This window comes from Schistocerca americana, chromosome 5, assembly GCF_021461395.2.
Source record: "Schistocerca americana isolate TAMUIC-IGC-003095 chromosome 5, iqSchAmer2.1, whole genome shotgun sequence".
Taxonomy (NCBI): domain Eukaryota; kingdom Metazoa; phylum Arthropoda; class Insecta; order Orthoptera; family Acrididae; genus Schistocerca; species Schistocerca americana.
Window position 1 is genome coordinate 254,245,740 of NC_060123.1, and position 17,818 is coordinate 254,263,557.

General features: G+C 43.9%; 1 protein-coding gene across 1 annotated transcript; it reads left to right on the forward strand.

The window, feature by feature from the left end:
- Positions 1–214: 214 nt before the first annotated feature.
- Positions 215–15,985, forward strand: LOC124616746 (pro-resilin-like). Its single transcript, XM_047145114.1, has 3 exons — positions 215–246; positions 10,971–11,138; positions 15,411–15,985. The coding sequence occupies exons 1-3, from the start codon at positions 232–234 to the stop codon at positions 15,756–15,758; spliced, it is 531 nt and encodes a 176-aa protein (XP_047001070.1). The 5' UTR covers positions 215–231; the 3' UTR covers positions 15,759–15,985.
- The last annotated feature ends 1,833 nt before the right edge of the window (positions 15,986–17,818 follow it).

Consider the following 17,818-nt stretch of genomic DNA (forward strand, 5'->3'; position numbering starts at 1 on the left):
CGCGCCTGCCGATAATTGAATTAGTTTCGGCAATTAATGGGGCCTTGTGTGGGCGGCGCGGTCCGCTTCGCCACACGCACCGCGGTGGCGCGGTCGCCGTCGTGACGCAACACTGGAGAGAGAGTGGGCGTCCCACGGGGGAGTGTGTGCGCGGCCGGGGGTACTTAAGCCCGCGACCGCACTCAGACCGTCAGTGCCTTCTGGTCGCCTCACCGTTCAGCTTCAGCAGCAATGGCGTTCGTCAAGGTAACCAACTCCAACACTCGTCCACTGTCAATATAAAAACAAAAAGTCATGCTAAAGTCATATCCTGCTTGAAAGACGTTTTGTGCTTCACAAATATTTGAAACGAATAAGTGATCGTAATTTTTTAAACTAGAGTTTTTCAACACTATCGTAATGGCAACATTTTAGAATTACTGAAGTTAAAATCTTCTAGGTTATTAGGCCGCGTCATGTTTCTTCTAAAATGTTCGACGTTTCGATCCCTTTGCTGGGATCTTCCTCAGGATCTTTTGGTGCCCACTACTGCTAGCAGCAGTAGCCTGCAGACTTACATTTTAGAATTAGTGTGATTATTTTTTTAAAGATTTTCAATTGAGCCTCTGACAACTGCATGTTAACAACCAATCTCATATGCAGTTTCCAGTCTTGTCCGCCGGCCCACTTCGACACCTTACCAGCACTTCTTGAGTCCATCAATGAACACTTTCTTTCGTTCGCCTCCGTCTACTGGATTCTTATTCCATCATAAAACAGTGAATTTTTTTCACCATCCTTTTGAAACTATCCCTGTTATTTACTTTATCTTCAGCAGTGGGCGTATCTTGTAGATTTCTCTCAGACTCTAAGAACTATCTGACGTGAAATGACTTTGGTATTTGGAAATTCCAGATATTTTTTTTTTTTTTTTTTTTTTTGTTTACGACGGTCAGTATCCATAGGGACAATGTCCCCACAAAACAGAAATCTCCTCTTTTTATACGTTTGTTAGTGGTTCCATCTTGATGTATACTTGTTATTGAATCTCAATCGAACCTTCTCCTCACCCCACTTCATACTACCCTGGTTTGTCTTTTCTAGCCGGCCACGGTGGTCACGCGGTTCTAGGCGCTTCAGTCCGGAACCGCGCTGCTGCTACGGTCGCAGGTTCGAATCCTGCCTCGGCTATGGATGTGTGTGATGTCCTTAGGTTAGTTAGGTTTAAGTGGTTCTAAGTTCTAGGGGACTGATGACCTTAGATGTTGAGTCCCATAGTGCTCAGAGCCATTTGAACCATTTTGTCTTTTCTATAAATCATCTATTCTACAATGGGTGTACAAAGCTTCTGGTCCTACGGCACTGCCGTAATATCTTAGTTTGGTTCCTAGACTAATCAGCTATTCAATATGGAAGTTTGTAGTCAGTTGGTAAGTTCACTCTAATTTTCACTAAACACTAAGAGTTCCAGTTTCAGTAGCTCCGGACCGTTCATTTATGGCTTGTGGACTATATTACCCACCCAACAATTGCTTATAAACCACTGTCCACAGTTCACATTACAATTACAGCATTTCACATGTGTTCAACTAAATTGAGTGGCTTGTGATATTTACGAATCGAGCGGTACTGGACTCTCATTTGAGAGCAATAGATTTCAGATCAGCAAGACTGATGTTTTCCGCGTTTTCTTTCAATCGTTTCAGTTGAAGGGGGATGATTCCAGACCACAGCCTATTTCCTTCCCCATTTTTGTCCAGTTCGAGCTAATTCTCAGTCTCTGGTAGATTCTGCACACACTATTTTGAATTGTGGTCAGTCGCAGCCATATGTCCACATTTTTATAAGAAGATAAAAACACAGCTCTCCCTTTTAAAAAGTTTCTACGAAAACCACGACCTATTTCACCCCGATTTAGGCGATCTTCAGGTAATCTAAGGAAGTATTCTACACCTTCTTCTTTTTACACTGGCTTACTAAATATTACAGTATTTACTAAGCAAGTGTAAAAAAGAAGAAAAATTCTAAATTATTTCCTTTCCAATCCCTGTTTAGTTCATCTGAAGATGCACCTAAATTGGTGCGAAACCGGTGTGGTTTCAATAAAAACGTTCAATAGCCAGAGATATGTTTTTACCTTATTATAAAAATCTAGTGATTTCGTTGTCGACGGCGGGACGTTATAGTTTACTGTCCCTGCCTTCCCAGAACGTAAAAACATACAGACTTTGCGCGCAAAAACTAAAAGACGTATTCTTCTTTAATTAGTTATGACTGTCTCAAAACTCTCAGTTCACGCAAATTTCTGACGATTAGGAAGGGTGTCGAAGATATTTACGACTACTGTCGGAAGATAGCAAAAAAGCAAATAAATAGGAGAAAATGCAAACCGTGCAGATACTTCAGAGGTTATCAAAACTTCCTCTAAGTAGTTTCCGAACGATATACAGGTCGCATTCGTCACGAACATATCTTCGTTTCTGGTTTTCCTTTGTTCTGCAGTAGCAGGAGGCATCGCATCTCTCTCACAGCTATCCTACGCCACCAGAGTTCTGTGGCGTACTCGTATAGAGTGAAAAGCCGTTCCTACCGGGGCAGACAATGGTCCGGTTATTCCTGGAGATGCCCTCAGCGCCCTCTGGCTCACGACAGAGAAGTGACCATCCAGATAAACTGCCCTGAGGAGCCACCTGACCAGTTCGTGGAAGCTGTCCGCAGTCCGTGTCTTACGACCTGGCGAAAGCAGCAGGAAATGTACGATTCTCGAGACGTTGCTAGTTTCAATGGGCTGTGAAGAGAGTGCCCTATTACTGCAATATTTTCAGGTACTTCCTGAAGTTGTGGTCATTTTTAGCAGCTATTCCTCTGTCCACCGTACAACATGTTGAACAATATACCAGAGGGGTCCATGAACGTAAAATTACGAAAAAAATACTTCGCAGCAAACTATTAATGACGCACCATTATCTGACGGACACTTGAATAAGCACTAACGAACGTTTGGACTGTAGATAACCGTAGCAGAAGATCACGACAAGGAAAAAATATTACGGAATTAAGAACTGGCCGGCCGAAGTGGCCGCGCGGTTCTGGCGCTGCAGTCTGGAACCGCGAGACCGCTACGGTCGCAGTTTCGAATCCTGCCTCGGGCATGGATGTGTGTGATGTCCTTAGGTTAGTTAGGTTTAACTAGTTCTAAGTTGTAGGGGACTAATGACCTCAGCAGTTGAGTCCCATAGTGCTCAGAGCCAATCAAGAACTTTTTCACAAAAAATAATAGTTGATTTTCTAGGGAATTTGTTTAAGCGGTTGTAGGGAGAAGGTAAACTGTTTAGTGGTGTAACTGTAGTTGTCTACACTGTACAAGCAATATCGATAGGGGTTTCCACCAAGTAGAAACGCCTCACAGTGTCAAAAGAAGCGAAAAATTGCCCGTAAGTCGCGTCTAATCTTGGAATGTAACATTCAAAGTCACCAGTAGCGGCCGGATTTGTAGAGCGTCGACATTTGTCGTACGCTGAATGGGAATGTTTTAAAATTATTTTAGTTCATTTAACAGCTACCAGTCACAAAAGCGCTGTCTACCTTACGTGCCAAGTACTCAATTCGAGCACTGATTCAAATGGTTAAAATGGCTCTAAGCACTATGGGACAGAACATCTGAAGTCATCAGTACCCTAGACTTAGAACTACTTAAACCTAACCAACCTAAGGACATCACGCACATCCATGCCCGAGGTAGGATTCGAACCTGCGACCGTAGCAGCAGCGCGGTTCAGGACTGAAGCGCCTAGAACAGCTCGGCCACAGCTCGAGCACTGAGATACTCAGTTATTGCATACAGTTAGCTGAAACAATCAGAATTTATAGCGTGAAAAGCCTTCAATAATTGTTAATAAATTTTTCACCAGCGGTGTTTAATAGATGTTGTTGTTTTGGCCGACATGGATACTGATTTGATGCACTTCTCTACTCTAGTCTATGGTGTACAAGTCTCTTCATCTAATAGTAGCTACTGCCACCTACACGTGATGGACAAAACTATGAAAACGTGACAACACAACACATTACCATGCCTAATACGATGTAGGAAATCCGTCGAAATTCGAAACATCTTCCAGTCGTCTCGGAGTGAATAAATACGGGTCCTATACCGTTATGAAGGGAAACTTATACCACTCTTCCTGCAAATCAGTGCCAAGTTCAGTTAACGTTGATGGAATGAATAGCGACCACGCACGCTTTTCTCCCAACTAAACCACAAAGGCTCAATAGTACTGAGATCTGGCGACTTTGGCGGCCAGGGAAGATGCGACAATTCATTCTTTTCCTCAAAAATCCAGTCCTGGGTGATATTATATGTGTGAGCAGAAGCCGTATCGTCTTGAAACATAGCTTCACCAAACGGAAAAATCATGGGATGGACCTGATCAACCAAAATGGTCACATAATTCTTGACAGTAATGCGACCTTGCAAAGCAGCCCTCGGCCAAAGGTTGTAAACGGTATGAAACAAGACTAAGCTGACTAAATGACAGTCTTCCATTGCCTCATAGTCTAGGTTTTATTGCTTCGACACCACGTCTCGCCCTTTTGGATATTTGCGCCACAGATGAGTGGTTTTGGAATTGCAGACCACCCTCTATTTCCCAAGTTATGGAGCTCCCTTCGTTTTGTTTTGGTGCTGACAGAGGTCAGTGACCTTTGCAGTGGTTTCTTATTTTCCGTCACGATCCTCTTCACTGAAGGAAGATCACGCTCACTCATGACACTCCTTCGTTCGCGTTGTAACTTAGCAGATGAAGGTTTTCCTCTTTCCCTGAATGGTGTATAAAGCTTCGATATCGTACCTCTTGAAGTGCCATACACTTCGGCTACTATGATTACGGAAGCACTCAACATGGGAGCACCAACATTTTGCCCACGTTCGAATCCGCTGAGTTTCGACATAAAACTCTCACGACTACACAGAACACTGTTTCGACCGCGAATGACACTTACGACGTATTGAAGACGTTGCACATGTGAAACACGATAGCGCAACCTGCAGGTTTGGCTAGCATTTGCTTTTATATTCAAGAATGCATTTCTGGGGGAGTTTCCATATTTTTTTCAACCCCTGCACATCCACTTCTACCTGCTAGTTGTAATCAAGTCCTGTTTTACCAGTACAGATCTTAGCTCCCACACTTCCCTCGATTAGAAAATTAACTATTTTTTGATGTCTCTGGACGTGTCCTCTCGACCTATCCCTACGCTCCGTGAGATTCTGCCATAAAACTCCTTTCTCTCCGATTCTATTGCGTCGTCATTGGTTAGTCGATCTACGTTCAACGTTCTTCTGCAATAAATCATTTCTAAAGCTTCTACATTCCTCATCTCTTTACTGTTCATTGTTCTCATTTCACTTCCATGTAATGCCACAATCGAGATAAATACTTTTAGAAAGAAGGTCCAAATGCAAATTTATATTCTATGCTAACATACCTCTCTTTCAGATAAGCTTTTCTTCCAAACGCCTATCTACATTTCATATCTTCTTTTCTTTGCTGTCGTCAATTATAACAGTCACCCAAAAAGCAAAAATTGTCCACTACCTGTCTTAATTCGACTACTCTCAATTGCCCTTGTTTTACCGTCATCGATGTCCTTCTTATAATCTCTTTCGCCATATAAACCGCATATACTTTCTCTACTTCTAACACACTGATTCAGGTGAAGGAAATAATTTGTGTGTACTGTAGCTGTAAAATTATGGAATATTGAGTTAAAATATTCGCAAAAACAACAGGGTTAAGAAAACGAAGGTGAAAAGTGGAAATGTGCCTCTCTTTCGCTCTCGCCTCTGTATGAATACCCGCAGAATGTAGACTCGTAACACGGCCTTTTAGATCGAGTGAACTCCCATTTGAGCTACTAAAAGAAAATTTGTTTTACGGAAGAGCAGAGTTCTAATCACCCCGCAACGACTCGTATTTACTTTTTCCTTAATTTCAGAAATAATGCGGCGCGAATGCCAAGTTAGTTCCTTTCAAAAGAACATTGTCAACATATTTCCACATCCATATTCAGCTTAACTTGCACACCTTGTTGAACGGGGTTGGTTTCAGCGGGACGTTGATCGATAATTTCCATTAATTACATGTTTCTGCCAAATTAAAAGTATGTGCCGGGTGTCAAACTTCTCACTCTGCATTTCGTAGACAATGCGTCATACGAATGTTTGTCGTCGCATATATCTTCATAGCAGAAATAAAGAGACAAATAACACTTTCTATTTGTTTCAGTAAAAGCGCCAGCATAATTTGTGTTGATGGAGAGCGGTATGAGAATTGTGCAAATGTGCGAAGGGGCTCCGAAATATAGCTGGTCAATTACACAGTCGCTGATCGTTACATATTCAAACATTCATACAAGAAGACTGATCGAGGTGGCATAATGTTTAAGATACTAGACTCGCGTGCAATAGGACAGCGGTTCAGATCTACGTCAAAACATTCAGATTAATTTTTCTGAAGTTTTCCTAAACTACATAACGCAAATGATGGCATGATTCCTTTCAAAAGGAAACTGCAGGCTTCCTTCCCCAAACCCGGATTGTATGTCCCCTCTAAGGACTTCGTCGTGGTTGGGAAACCCTGATCTTTCTGCCTTGAACTAACGATAATGTTGTGTAGGTCCATCTTTTTACTTCACATCGACCACCAATTCAAAAACGCCATTTGCTATATAACATTATTCGTTCTTTGCTGTAATGATCAAGCAAACATCTTCTACGCAATAGTAAAACAATTAGTGTGGTGTGACGAATGCATGCTATTTGTCCGATGCAGTCATTTAAGATGCGATTGCTAGTCTCTGACTGACGAGTTTTGCTGTGTTGTTAAACACGAAAGCTCCTTACTATGTTGCCGTTTTAAATTGTGTGAATAGATGGGAAGAGGAGCTTCGGAGTTCACAAGACCTTAATTAGACTTCCGTTTTCTCAGAACGCTATAAACAATGCTGCAGCAATGTAACATTGTAAGGGGCATCATTGCGGTAGCTAAGGTTCTCACTATATCAGCTTCAGTGCAGAGTAATACATTTTATGCCTCATGTATCTCCCAATTTGGAGGATAAAAACAGAAACGGCACGCCATAGGAAAAGCGCTTAGCATTATAGTAAAAATGGAATGAAGGGAAGGAAGCTGTCGCGCACGTAATGAAAGCAGGGTTTTCCGCCTTTAGTCACTAGGTATGAAGTGCACCAAATTATTTTCTGAGGACGGTCGTCACTTGGACAAAGTTAAGGTACCTTACTAGCATTGTAAATGAAACCTTATCTTTGGATGCGAAATACTGTTTAACCAAATGTAGTATTTCTAGTGTCCTGAGAAAGTAAATAAAATCAAGCAATACATATTTAAGAGGGCATTCTTATAACATGCAGTTCTGAAGTGATGATCTACAGAATCGTAATTTTTACGTTCGTGGATGTGACTGTTGTTGCGCGATATAAGTGCTTCGGAACTGCTGCTGGTTATGGAAAGGCAGTCCGATTGCCCACATTCTACAGATAATCCAGAGAGAGTATATAGATACAGACTATGTTACAGGCTACAGTATCGTGATACACATAGCACGTAGCCCAGGTTATTGATTTTTTTAATAGGCCGGGTCCTCACCAAATGCGCTGTTTTATAAATATCTGAAGATAGCAAGATTGAATTTTATTGGCTGAGTTATGATATACTTGATGTGGTCACTCATTGGCTGCTCATTCTTAGAAGATTCCCTGAAGTCGTCTGATATTATGTTCTCGACGGTGGTGGTGGTAATGTGCGTTTTCACTTCCCCCAGCGTCACTGCAGGTTCAGGGACGTCATTGCAGGTTCAGGGTCGTGAACTTGGTACTTGACGAATTATTACAGAGAAACGGCCAAGAAATTCAGCACATTTGACTACGATGAAACTACCAGTCCGTCGACTTTGTTGTGGATGTCTAATTGCTGTTAGAACTTCCGGCCTTTCGTACGCTTGTGTGGTGCGTATCATATTGTTGGGAATTAGATCCTGTTTCTCGTCCTACAGTGTGCGTTGATCCATTATCTAACGTCACAGTTATCGAGACACAAGTATGCTATTGTGTCCCGGAGGAGAACACTTAGTGGCCGATATATCGTTAAGAACGGCACAAAACATCGTTATTGATTTCTGTGGGCCGTCAGACGAAACGTCATGCTATTCGTCAAACATATCTATACTGTCAGTACGTCCCTTTCATCCAACGCAAAACTGTTCGTATGGTTTCGGATTGGCGTCGAAGGTGGATCAGGGTCTAAATACTAGTAGAAACCCAAAACATTCCATATTCTCACATGCTATATTTGATCGATCAGTAATGCCGCTATGCTGTTTACGGTGTCTTAAGTGCACGTATGCGTAGCTCTGAATCTGCCTGTGTCTCTATTTAGATTTGACGGTTCGTGCTTGTCACCAGTTAACCAGGAATCTGTTCAAATGTTCAAATGTGTGTGAAATCTTATGGGACTTAGCTGCTAAGGTCATCAGTCCCTAAGCTTACACACTGCTTAACCTAAATTATCCTAAGGACAAACACACAATCCATGCCCGAGGGAGGACTCGAACCTCCGCCGGGACCAGCCGCAGAGTCCATGACTGCAACGCCTTAGACCGCTCGGGTAATCCAGGAATCGGTGTGTGATACCGAAGCACGTTGGATTCAAGGAGAGACCGAAACTTCCCTTTTACCACTGGCAAGTTGTCTTCTTCTTGCTAAATAGCGAGTCAGCTTCTATGACGCATCTCAACATCTGTCTAATATTCTACCATCCCAGCCTCGCGTCCTTTCTTTCCTATCTTCTGTCTCCATTGCCTGTCTTTCACCTGTTTCCCAACTGAGTTCGAAATAAAATTTTGCATTTTCTAATACGACTGATATTAATGTCATTATTGCTGCTGTTATTGTCATCTATATATGATGTAACCTAAAAGTAGGGTCAAAATACAGTCTTATGAAATCGTCCAGTGATTTGTAAGCGGACTATGGAACCACCTAGTCTACAAAATTGTTGGTAGAAACATTTTTTTTTTCAGTTGTGTAGCTTTATAAACGGCTCAGTTTGGAAGCAGTTCAAATACGGCAATTAAAGAGCACGTATTTAATGACAGCTCTTTTGAAATCCGGACACATATCCCATGCATGACTCGGGACACTACACACAACCCAGGAGGCATCATGAGCGTCTGCTGATACTCTGATCCAAATTACTTGTCAGCTGACACTTCACAGCCTGCAGCTGGTTCCCGCAATCAGAGCTCTCTCCACCACTCGCGAACCGTCTGCCGGTGCTAACGTGCGTCAGTAGACCGTTAGTCAACGCCCGGTGTGTGTTGTTTTCCACCACGGTACCTGCACCGTCAGCGCGGCGGAATGCTACTCGAACGGGTCAGGTTTCGATTCCCGGTCGAGTCGGGGGACTGACTGTTGCGTTGCCCTCACGTTCGTATCGTCATAATTGGAACGTCATATTACAATAACAAAATAAAAAATTCTATCAGCATTTGGCTCAGCCCTGGTCACTGTCTCGTTGACCGCCTAACTGTCGCCAAGCGTAGTGGACTACAGTGCATTCCATCACCATGGACAGCATGCTGCAGCTTCTTTAAACAATGAAGATTTAAACGCGGTGGTTTATCCAGGCGTTTGCCCCGCTGAAGTGAGAGAACCCGGCGGTCGATCTCTGCAGCAGTCTGTTGAAATCGTCCAGTAATTTGTAAATAGCAGATAGAATCATCCATTCTATAGAACAGGCGCAGAAACTTATTTTTCATTTGCGTAGACTTATAGACAGCTCAGTTACGAAATGGATTCTGACGAACTGCTGCCTTCAGCCATACTAAAAGTAAAGCCTGCGGCGGATAAACCATGTCGGGCTTCTAGCAGAGTTTCCTTCACCGCGGCACTAGAAGGAGAAGCGTCTTTTACCTGCGGGAAAGATCCTCTATAGACATTTGACTGGAGACTGAGAGGGTTTGGTGCTATCCTGGAGGGACTGGAACGAAGAGAGATCCCGTACCCTGTTTCGAACTGAACCCGGAACCTCCAGGACCGCAGTCTAGCATTCTATCCGCTATAACATCAGCTGTAGCTCAAAATGAAATACAGAAGCCGGGCTGTATGCACCAGTGCCCCAACGCTTGATGAACACGAATATTTTTTCACAATTTGTAGTCAATTAAAGGAATACTCACAAAATTTTGTTAACTACTTTGAAGTGTCAGTGTAGCTTCCTGATGAGATATGTGTTATTTTTTACACAGTTGTCCCAAAGCATTTTATTGCAATAGTTCTTCTTTCCCGAATTTAGAAAAAATGGTTCAAATGGTTCGGAGCACTATGGGACTTAACTTCTGAGATCATCAGTCCCCTAGAACTTAGAACTACTTAAACCTCACTAACCTAAGGGCATCACACACATCCATGCCCGAGGCAGGATTCGAACCTGCGACCGTAGCGGTTTCGCGGTTCCAGACTGTAGCGCCTAGAACCGCTCGGCCATCCCCGGACGGCCCGAATTTAGAACTCTAGGACAATCTTCCATTTCAATTACGAGACTTCTACATCGCATAGAAAACACACGTGATCAACAATCAAACATTTAGAAAGACCAGAACTGGCCACTGTAGCGAGATGGCAGTGCCTTCCTCCATGTGGACGCAGCCGTGCAGCTGCATCGCCCACTGTGTAGATTCAAATGAGGCAGCACCGTCTAGCTTAACTGCAGGGATCGGAAGGTTCACAGCTGCCTGAGCGGCTGAATGTCCGGTGCCTCTCAATGAGCCTTATGGGAGCTGCTTGTTCCCCAAGCGTGAAAGCAACTGTGTGACCGAGCTCCAGTTAAGAGGCCGTCAGACTGCAGAGCACGGAGTGCACTGCACAGGTAGTAGCAGCGGGTGAGACCGAGAGCTGTGTGTTTGTGTTGCAGGTACTTTCAGCGATGCTTGTGGCCGTGCTGGCGGCAGGAGTGCGGGCGCAGGACGCGTACGGAGCGCCCCCGCAGCAGCCGCAGGCGTACCCTGGGGGCGCGGGGGTGGCCGCCGCGCTGGCCGGGCAGTACCAGGGGCAGGGCCAGGGGCAGGACCAGCCGGGCGCGGTGAGTACACAGGCAGACCCGCTCCACACAGCATTAAGCAACATCATGCATGTCCAAAAGAACTTTGCATCGTAATCAGAGTAACATAGGCTCTCCAATATCGTATTTAACTTATCTGCCGATACTGGCCCAGTGACTTTCAAATACAACGGCTCAACTGTACGGGAATATACATAAAGGATGTACGAGTACAGGTCATAGACGCGTGGTTGAAAACACTGAAGTTTGGATGCCGCCATGAGTCGTGCACGTATAGCCAAATGGTAAAACGACCGCTCGCGGTAAGCGGGAAATCCGGGTCCAACTCCCGGTGCGGCACAAATTTTCTTGTCACCATTCCACATTACAGCTGGTTGTTGTTCTTATTCACATTGTGAATTCATTTAATGAGGCCAGGCAGATGCGACTGTCTCTAATCGTGCAATGACTTCGGCCCGCAAGAGAGTCGACACGTTTTTTCAGGTATGGTATATACAACTGACTCTACTGTTTGATGACCGGATCCTCTAATGCTACCTGATTCCGGAAATGTCGACTGCTGTTTTTCAACTACTGTGCTAAACAGTGCCCGCCATTTTCTATGGGACTAACATCGCACCACTGAACGGACCTGTCAGGGTGCGAAGAGTGCCTGTGTGTTCCTCAAACCAGGAACGTATGCCTGCAGTCCCTTGAACAAGCCTGTTGTTATCTTCGAAGACGGGGGTATACGATCCTGAAGATATAGAAGAAGGGGCAAAACTTGATCACCAAGAATGGTGAAATAAACGTCCTGACAGATGTTTATAGGGACCTGAACGATTGGTCCTTTGCGATGGTACGAAAAGCACCCCCAAAACATTACAGTTTGATTTCCACCGAAAAGATTTGTTTTTTGCTTTTCTGTGATGCACTGTTTGTAAAAGTAGGATTGCACCTGAGTTTCTTTATAGATCGTTACTGTAATCTTGCAGTAGTGAACTGAAGGAGAATATACCTTCAATTGCTTATGTATCAGGGTTATGTACTTCAAAACGCATCGAACATTGCAATGGAAAGACTGTGATCGCTGAATTTTGAAACAGTTTCTTATCCACCACTTTCCTCAGGTTTTGGCTTCTGTGTAGTATACCGATATCATATAGCGTTATAAATTGTGCAGAATTTTAAACTAATTAGTCAGAGATAAGGAACTAAAAGTCAGTGATAAATATTTAGGATTTTTATGAACATATACAACTCGCACCTTATAGCAACTATTCATATGACATGTTCGGAAGGAAGACCACTGGTCACAGTGCACACATTACAATGGTAGCAGAACTCAATCTGAATGCAAAATAATTTGGTCCCACTGCGTCCATAGCACAATCATCCGACCGCGAGTTTCAGACGGGTATTTGTTCGTGAATCGTCTCCCATACTATTCAAATCAATCTGAGATAATGCTGTGCGACTAATCTTAGCCACGTTTTTGTGCCTTGAATAACCCAATGTCTTTCAACTTCCTGTCTATCGTGAAAAAGCTTCTGTTGCAGAGGTTTTTTCTAATAACAATGTATACTGCTGCTCTGCAAATTCATTCTTAATATTCTTCAAGTTCTTATTCGTTTCATACGACTGAGTACACTATTTGTTATCCATGGTTTCTTTGTTTCAGCCTTCCCCATTGCTGTCTTGTTGTCTCCTACCGTAGCTACGACCTTGTTTAATATATCCCACGTCTGTAGTAAAGCATTGACAATTTCTTGAAATTTGGTCAGTGGCTCAGAGACTTTCCACTTTGTCTCACTAAATTTTCAGTATTCCATTTCATCGATACCCCTTTCTCTCCTACTCACCTTAAATTTCAACTTGCTGTTCGTCTGTAGTAGATTATTGTCTTAGCCAATGTTAACATTCGGATATGTTTAGAAGCAAAGAATTTGATTTCTTAAACTTTGTCTGACCACAATGTACGTTATCTCCTAGTGTCTTGTAATCTTTTCGAAATACACGTAAATATTTGTAATTTTGTAAGAATGTTTTCGTTACAAATAGCTGAAACATAAAGTAGAACGGTTGAGGATATTTTTCCATCCTTGCAACAGCCTTCCTATCTCCTATAGCCATCAGTTTTATCCACATCACATACAATTTATGAGTTCGTCTATTTCTTCATACATCCTGTCTATTTAATCATCATCAGGTTTTCCTGTAAGCATGCAAACCAGTACAACGGTCGTTGATGTTGGGTTAGTTTTCATCGTCAGAAGAGTAATTTGATCTCTGTGTCGATACGTGATACGTGTCTCTACCCCAACGATGCCAACATCTATTACACTTTTCTCCGGTGCTTTCTATGTCCGTCATTGTGGAAGATGGTGGCTGGGACGTCGGCTGGTCAGTCTGAAGTAAACAGCAGTACACCTTCATCCATAAATTTTGAACTCTTTATTAAGCTACCGGTTTCGATGTTACAATACATCGTCATCAGGACCTTGGCATAAGTAGACCAGACAAAATCCAAATGTGTTTAGTCATTTTAGGAGCCACAATAAAATAACCACTGTTAGCGGATCTCTGATATGAACGACATTATCATTCCGTACATCTACCGACAACGCCATTTCTTTGGAGCTGTTGTTATTATGCTACAATCATCTGAAGAGAACTCTCAACCGTGTTTCGATATCTATTTTCAGTTCCTTTTCAACATTCTAAGCTTCGGTTCATAGGACTTTGGCTCTGTTATTTGTAGTCCTGATAACAACCTTGGTGCGGACTCAAATTTCTCTGATTTCTTCACCACTACCATCTCACGAGTTGGAGACTACTGGCCATTGAAATTGCTACACCAAGAAGAAATGCAGATCATAAACGGGTATTCATTGGACAAATATATTATACTAGAACTGACATGTGATTACATTTTCACGCAATTTGGGTGCATAGATCCGGAGAAATCAGTACCCAGAACAACCACCTCTGGCCGTAATAACGGCCTTGGTACGCCTGGGCATTGAATCAAACAGAGCTTGGATGGCGTGTACATGTACAGCTTCCCATGCAGCTTCAACACGATACCACTTTCATCAAGAGTAGTGACTGGCGTATTGTGACGAACCAGTTGCTCGGCCACCATTGACCAGACGTTTTCAATTGGTGAGAGATCTGGAGAATGTGCTGGCCAGGGCAGCAGTCGAACATTTTCTGTATCCCGAAAGGCCCGCACAGGACCTGCAACATGCAGTTGTACATTAACTTGCTGAAATGTAGGGTTTCGCACGGATCGAATGAAGGGTAGAGACACGGGTCGTAAGACATCTGAAATGTAAAGTCCACTGTTCAAAGTGCCGTCAATGTTAACAAGAGGTGACCGAGATGTGTAACCAATTGCACCCCATACCATCACGCCGGGCGATACGCCAGAATGGCGATGACGAATACACGCTTCCAATGTGCATTCACCGCGATGTCGCCAAACACGGATGCGACCATGACGATGCTGTAAACAGAACCTGGATTCATCCGAAAAAATGACGTTTTGCCATTCGTGCACCCAGGTTCGTCGTTGACTACACCATCGCAGGCCGTCCTGTCTGTGATGCAGCGGCAAGGGTAACCGCAGCCATGGTCTCCGAGCTGATAGTCCATGCTGCTGGAAACGACGTCGAACTGTTGGTGCAGATGGTTGTTGTCTTGCAAACGTCCCCATCTGTTGACTCAGGGATCGAGACGTGGCTGCACGATTCGTTACAGCCATGCGGATAAGATACCTGTCATCTCGACTGCTAGTGATACGAGGCCGTTGGGATCCAGCACGGCGTTCCGTATTACCCTCCTGAACCCTCCGATTGCATATTCTGCTAACAGTCATTGGATCTCGACCAACGCGAGCAGCAATGTCGCGATACGATAAACCGCAATAGCGATAGGCTACAATCCGACCTTTATCAAAGTCGGAAACGTGATGGTACGCGTTTCTCCTCCTTACACGAGGCATGACAACTACGTTTCACCAGGCAACACCGGTCAACTGCTGTTTGTGTATGAGAAATCGGTTGGAAACTTTCCTCATTTCAGCACGTTGTAGGTGTCGCCACCGGCGCCAACCTTGTGTGAGTGCTCTGAAAAGCTAATCATTTGCATATCACAGCATCTTCTTCCTGTCGGTTAAATTTCGCGTTTGTAGCACGTCATCTTGGTGGTGTAGCAATTTTAATGGCCAGTAGTGTATTTGGAAGGATATAACGCGCTGCCTACCTGTTCTCTGATCTGTGACGGTAAGCCTGGTGTCTGTGTGTGTCGCAGCCGCAGCCGTACAGCTTCCACTACGAGGTGAAGGACCCACCCAGCGGCAATGACTACAGCCACCAGGAGAGCAGCGACGGGCAGTCTGTGACGGGCCAGTACGAGGTGCTGCTGCCCGACGGCCGCCACCAGGTGGTGCGCTACTCGGCCAACGACGCCACGGGCTACGTGGCCGACGTGCAGTACTCCGGGGGCGGCGACTCGGCGCCCGCCTACTCCGGCCAGCAGCCGCAGTACAGCGCGGACGCGGGGGCGGCCTACCCCGGCCAAGGGCAGCAGCAGCAGCCGCAGTACGGCTCAGACGCCTACCCCGCCCAACAGCCGCAGCAGTACGGCTTCCGCAAGTAGGCCCGACCGACTGGAACGACGCGGAAAGCAGCCCGGCTGCAAGAATAGTCTACGGTCACGGAAACCGGCTGCTCAATCACTGTTCTCTCCTGCTCATTCTATGTGTGTGTTTTAGTCAGTAGCCACGTGTAAATACGAACAGCTGTTCATGAATTTTGTACAATGTGTGATCGCTTTATGTGTGCTCGTAGCTTGTAGACGCGCATTTGTTTGTATGTTTTTTTATACTTTTGTACTTTTATACTGGAATAAAATTTTTTATTGAGATATTCTACGTCTTTAAGTTCAATTCGAGGCAAAATAATGCTTGCTATAATAATGATCGCTATTTTACATTTCCAATTATTCATTATACACCCGAAGAAAGGGGCATATTCAGCTCTCAGTTCACCCATCGGATCAGGTAGTGTAAATTCCACGATATTTCCTCCAGACAATTGCTCATCTTTTTAGGTGGTTATTGCTGGTAAGAAGCAATTATCACTGTCTGTATTTTTCTTTTTTATTTGTTTCACTCCCCACTATCAGCGGATGGTAACCGATTTTCAGTCAAAAATATTTATAATTCCACAATGGCAAAGTACAACTGTAAGTGAATCATGTACTTTTTAAAAAAATGCACAAACTGGCAATTTGACCAACAGTTACAAAATATAGAGACAATGACATTCTTAATGTTATGACACGATGTTGGTAACACTGTATGAAAACAATTATGTTTGTGTTGGAGATGAATGGACGATTGCACTAAAGCAGCCCAGATAATTCACGTAGGTACTCTACCTTCCCACGACATATTCGTAGTTGCTTATAAGATAAACATGTACAGATACAGGTACAGGTACATATCATCCACTAACAGGTACATATCATCGACTAAACTAAACAACTATAAATTCAACATTGTAATGGAAAGCTTTCTATAGGATATGGGGAAAAGAACCTTCTTCCACATAACCCATCCTACAGAACAGATTCTTCTCTGACAAGTGCACAAAGCCAAGTAGTTCGCATCCTTCCTGAAAAATACTTTCACCATGCCAACTAGCCATAACTTCGATAACTCCGCGGATCCCTATCTTCATGAATGCCCAAAGGTATGTATTCCACCTCTCACACCAATCGCTCAGTGCTTATTGAGCAATCCACGAACAGAAATAAGGACACCAATAAAGCTGAAGACACTCGCTAAAAAGCGAAAGCTCTCAGTCACTATACAATTACCTACAAGCACCTCAAGGAATGTCCCAATGTCTGTAACGAAACCCTTAGCGCCGGCCAGACTGGCCGAGCGGTTCTAGGCGCTTCAGTCTGGAACCGCGCGACCACTACGGTGGCAGGTTCGAATCCTGCTTCAGGCATGGATGTGTGTGATGTCCTTAGGTTAGTTAGGTTTAAGTAGTTCTAAGTTCTAGGGGACTGATGACCACAGATGTTAAGTCCCACAGTGCTCAGAGCCATTTGAACCATTTTTTTGAAACCCTTAGCATCCTTTACAATAGCATCTTCTAAACAACTTATTGCCCAGCCGAATGGCAAACATACAAAACCATACTCTTTCTAAAACGTGATAAACATTCCTCACAGGCGTCATCCTACTGTATCTATCAGCCTGACATCAGTCCTTAATAAAATCCTTCGTCTTATCCTTAAATCATCGAATGCAACAGTACCTTGCAACAAACATACTATTTTCAACACTCAATGTGGCTTTTCACCCAACAACTCCATTGATGTCCATCTTCTTTATCTTACTCATCTCCATCAACGAAATATACGAAAATCTGCTATATACTCTTTGATCGGATATGGAATTCTGAATTGCTCCTCAGGCTTCAAACCTATACAGTCCCAGTTAGTTATCCTTCGTCTACCATAGTTCTGCGCATGTCATCATCAACCAGACCTGGTCAATCATCTTTCACCCTACTCCTCGTGTGCCTTGAGACTCTTTGCTGTTTTCCCTCATTAACATTTCGTAACCCCCCACCCCACCAACTGCCTCCAACCTAGCTATCCACTACAATCTCCAACTCCCCTATCATGCCTCGCCGCCCCCT

Coding starts and splice junctions, on each gene's coding strand:
- LOC124616746 (XM_047145114.1), top strand. Junction 11,139..15,410: donor GGCAGGACCAGCCGGGCGCG/GTGAGTACACAG, acceptor TGTGTGTCGCAG/CCGCAGCCGTACAGCTTCCA.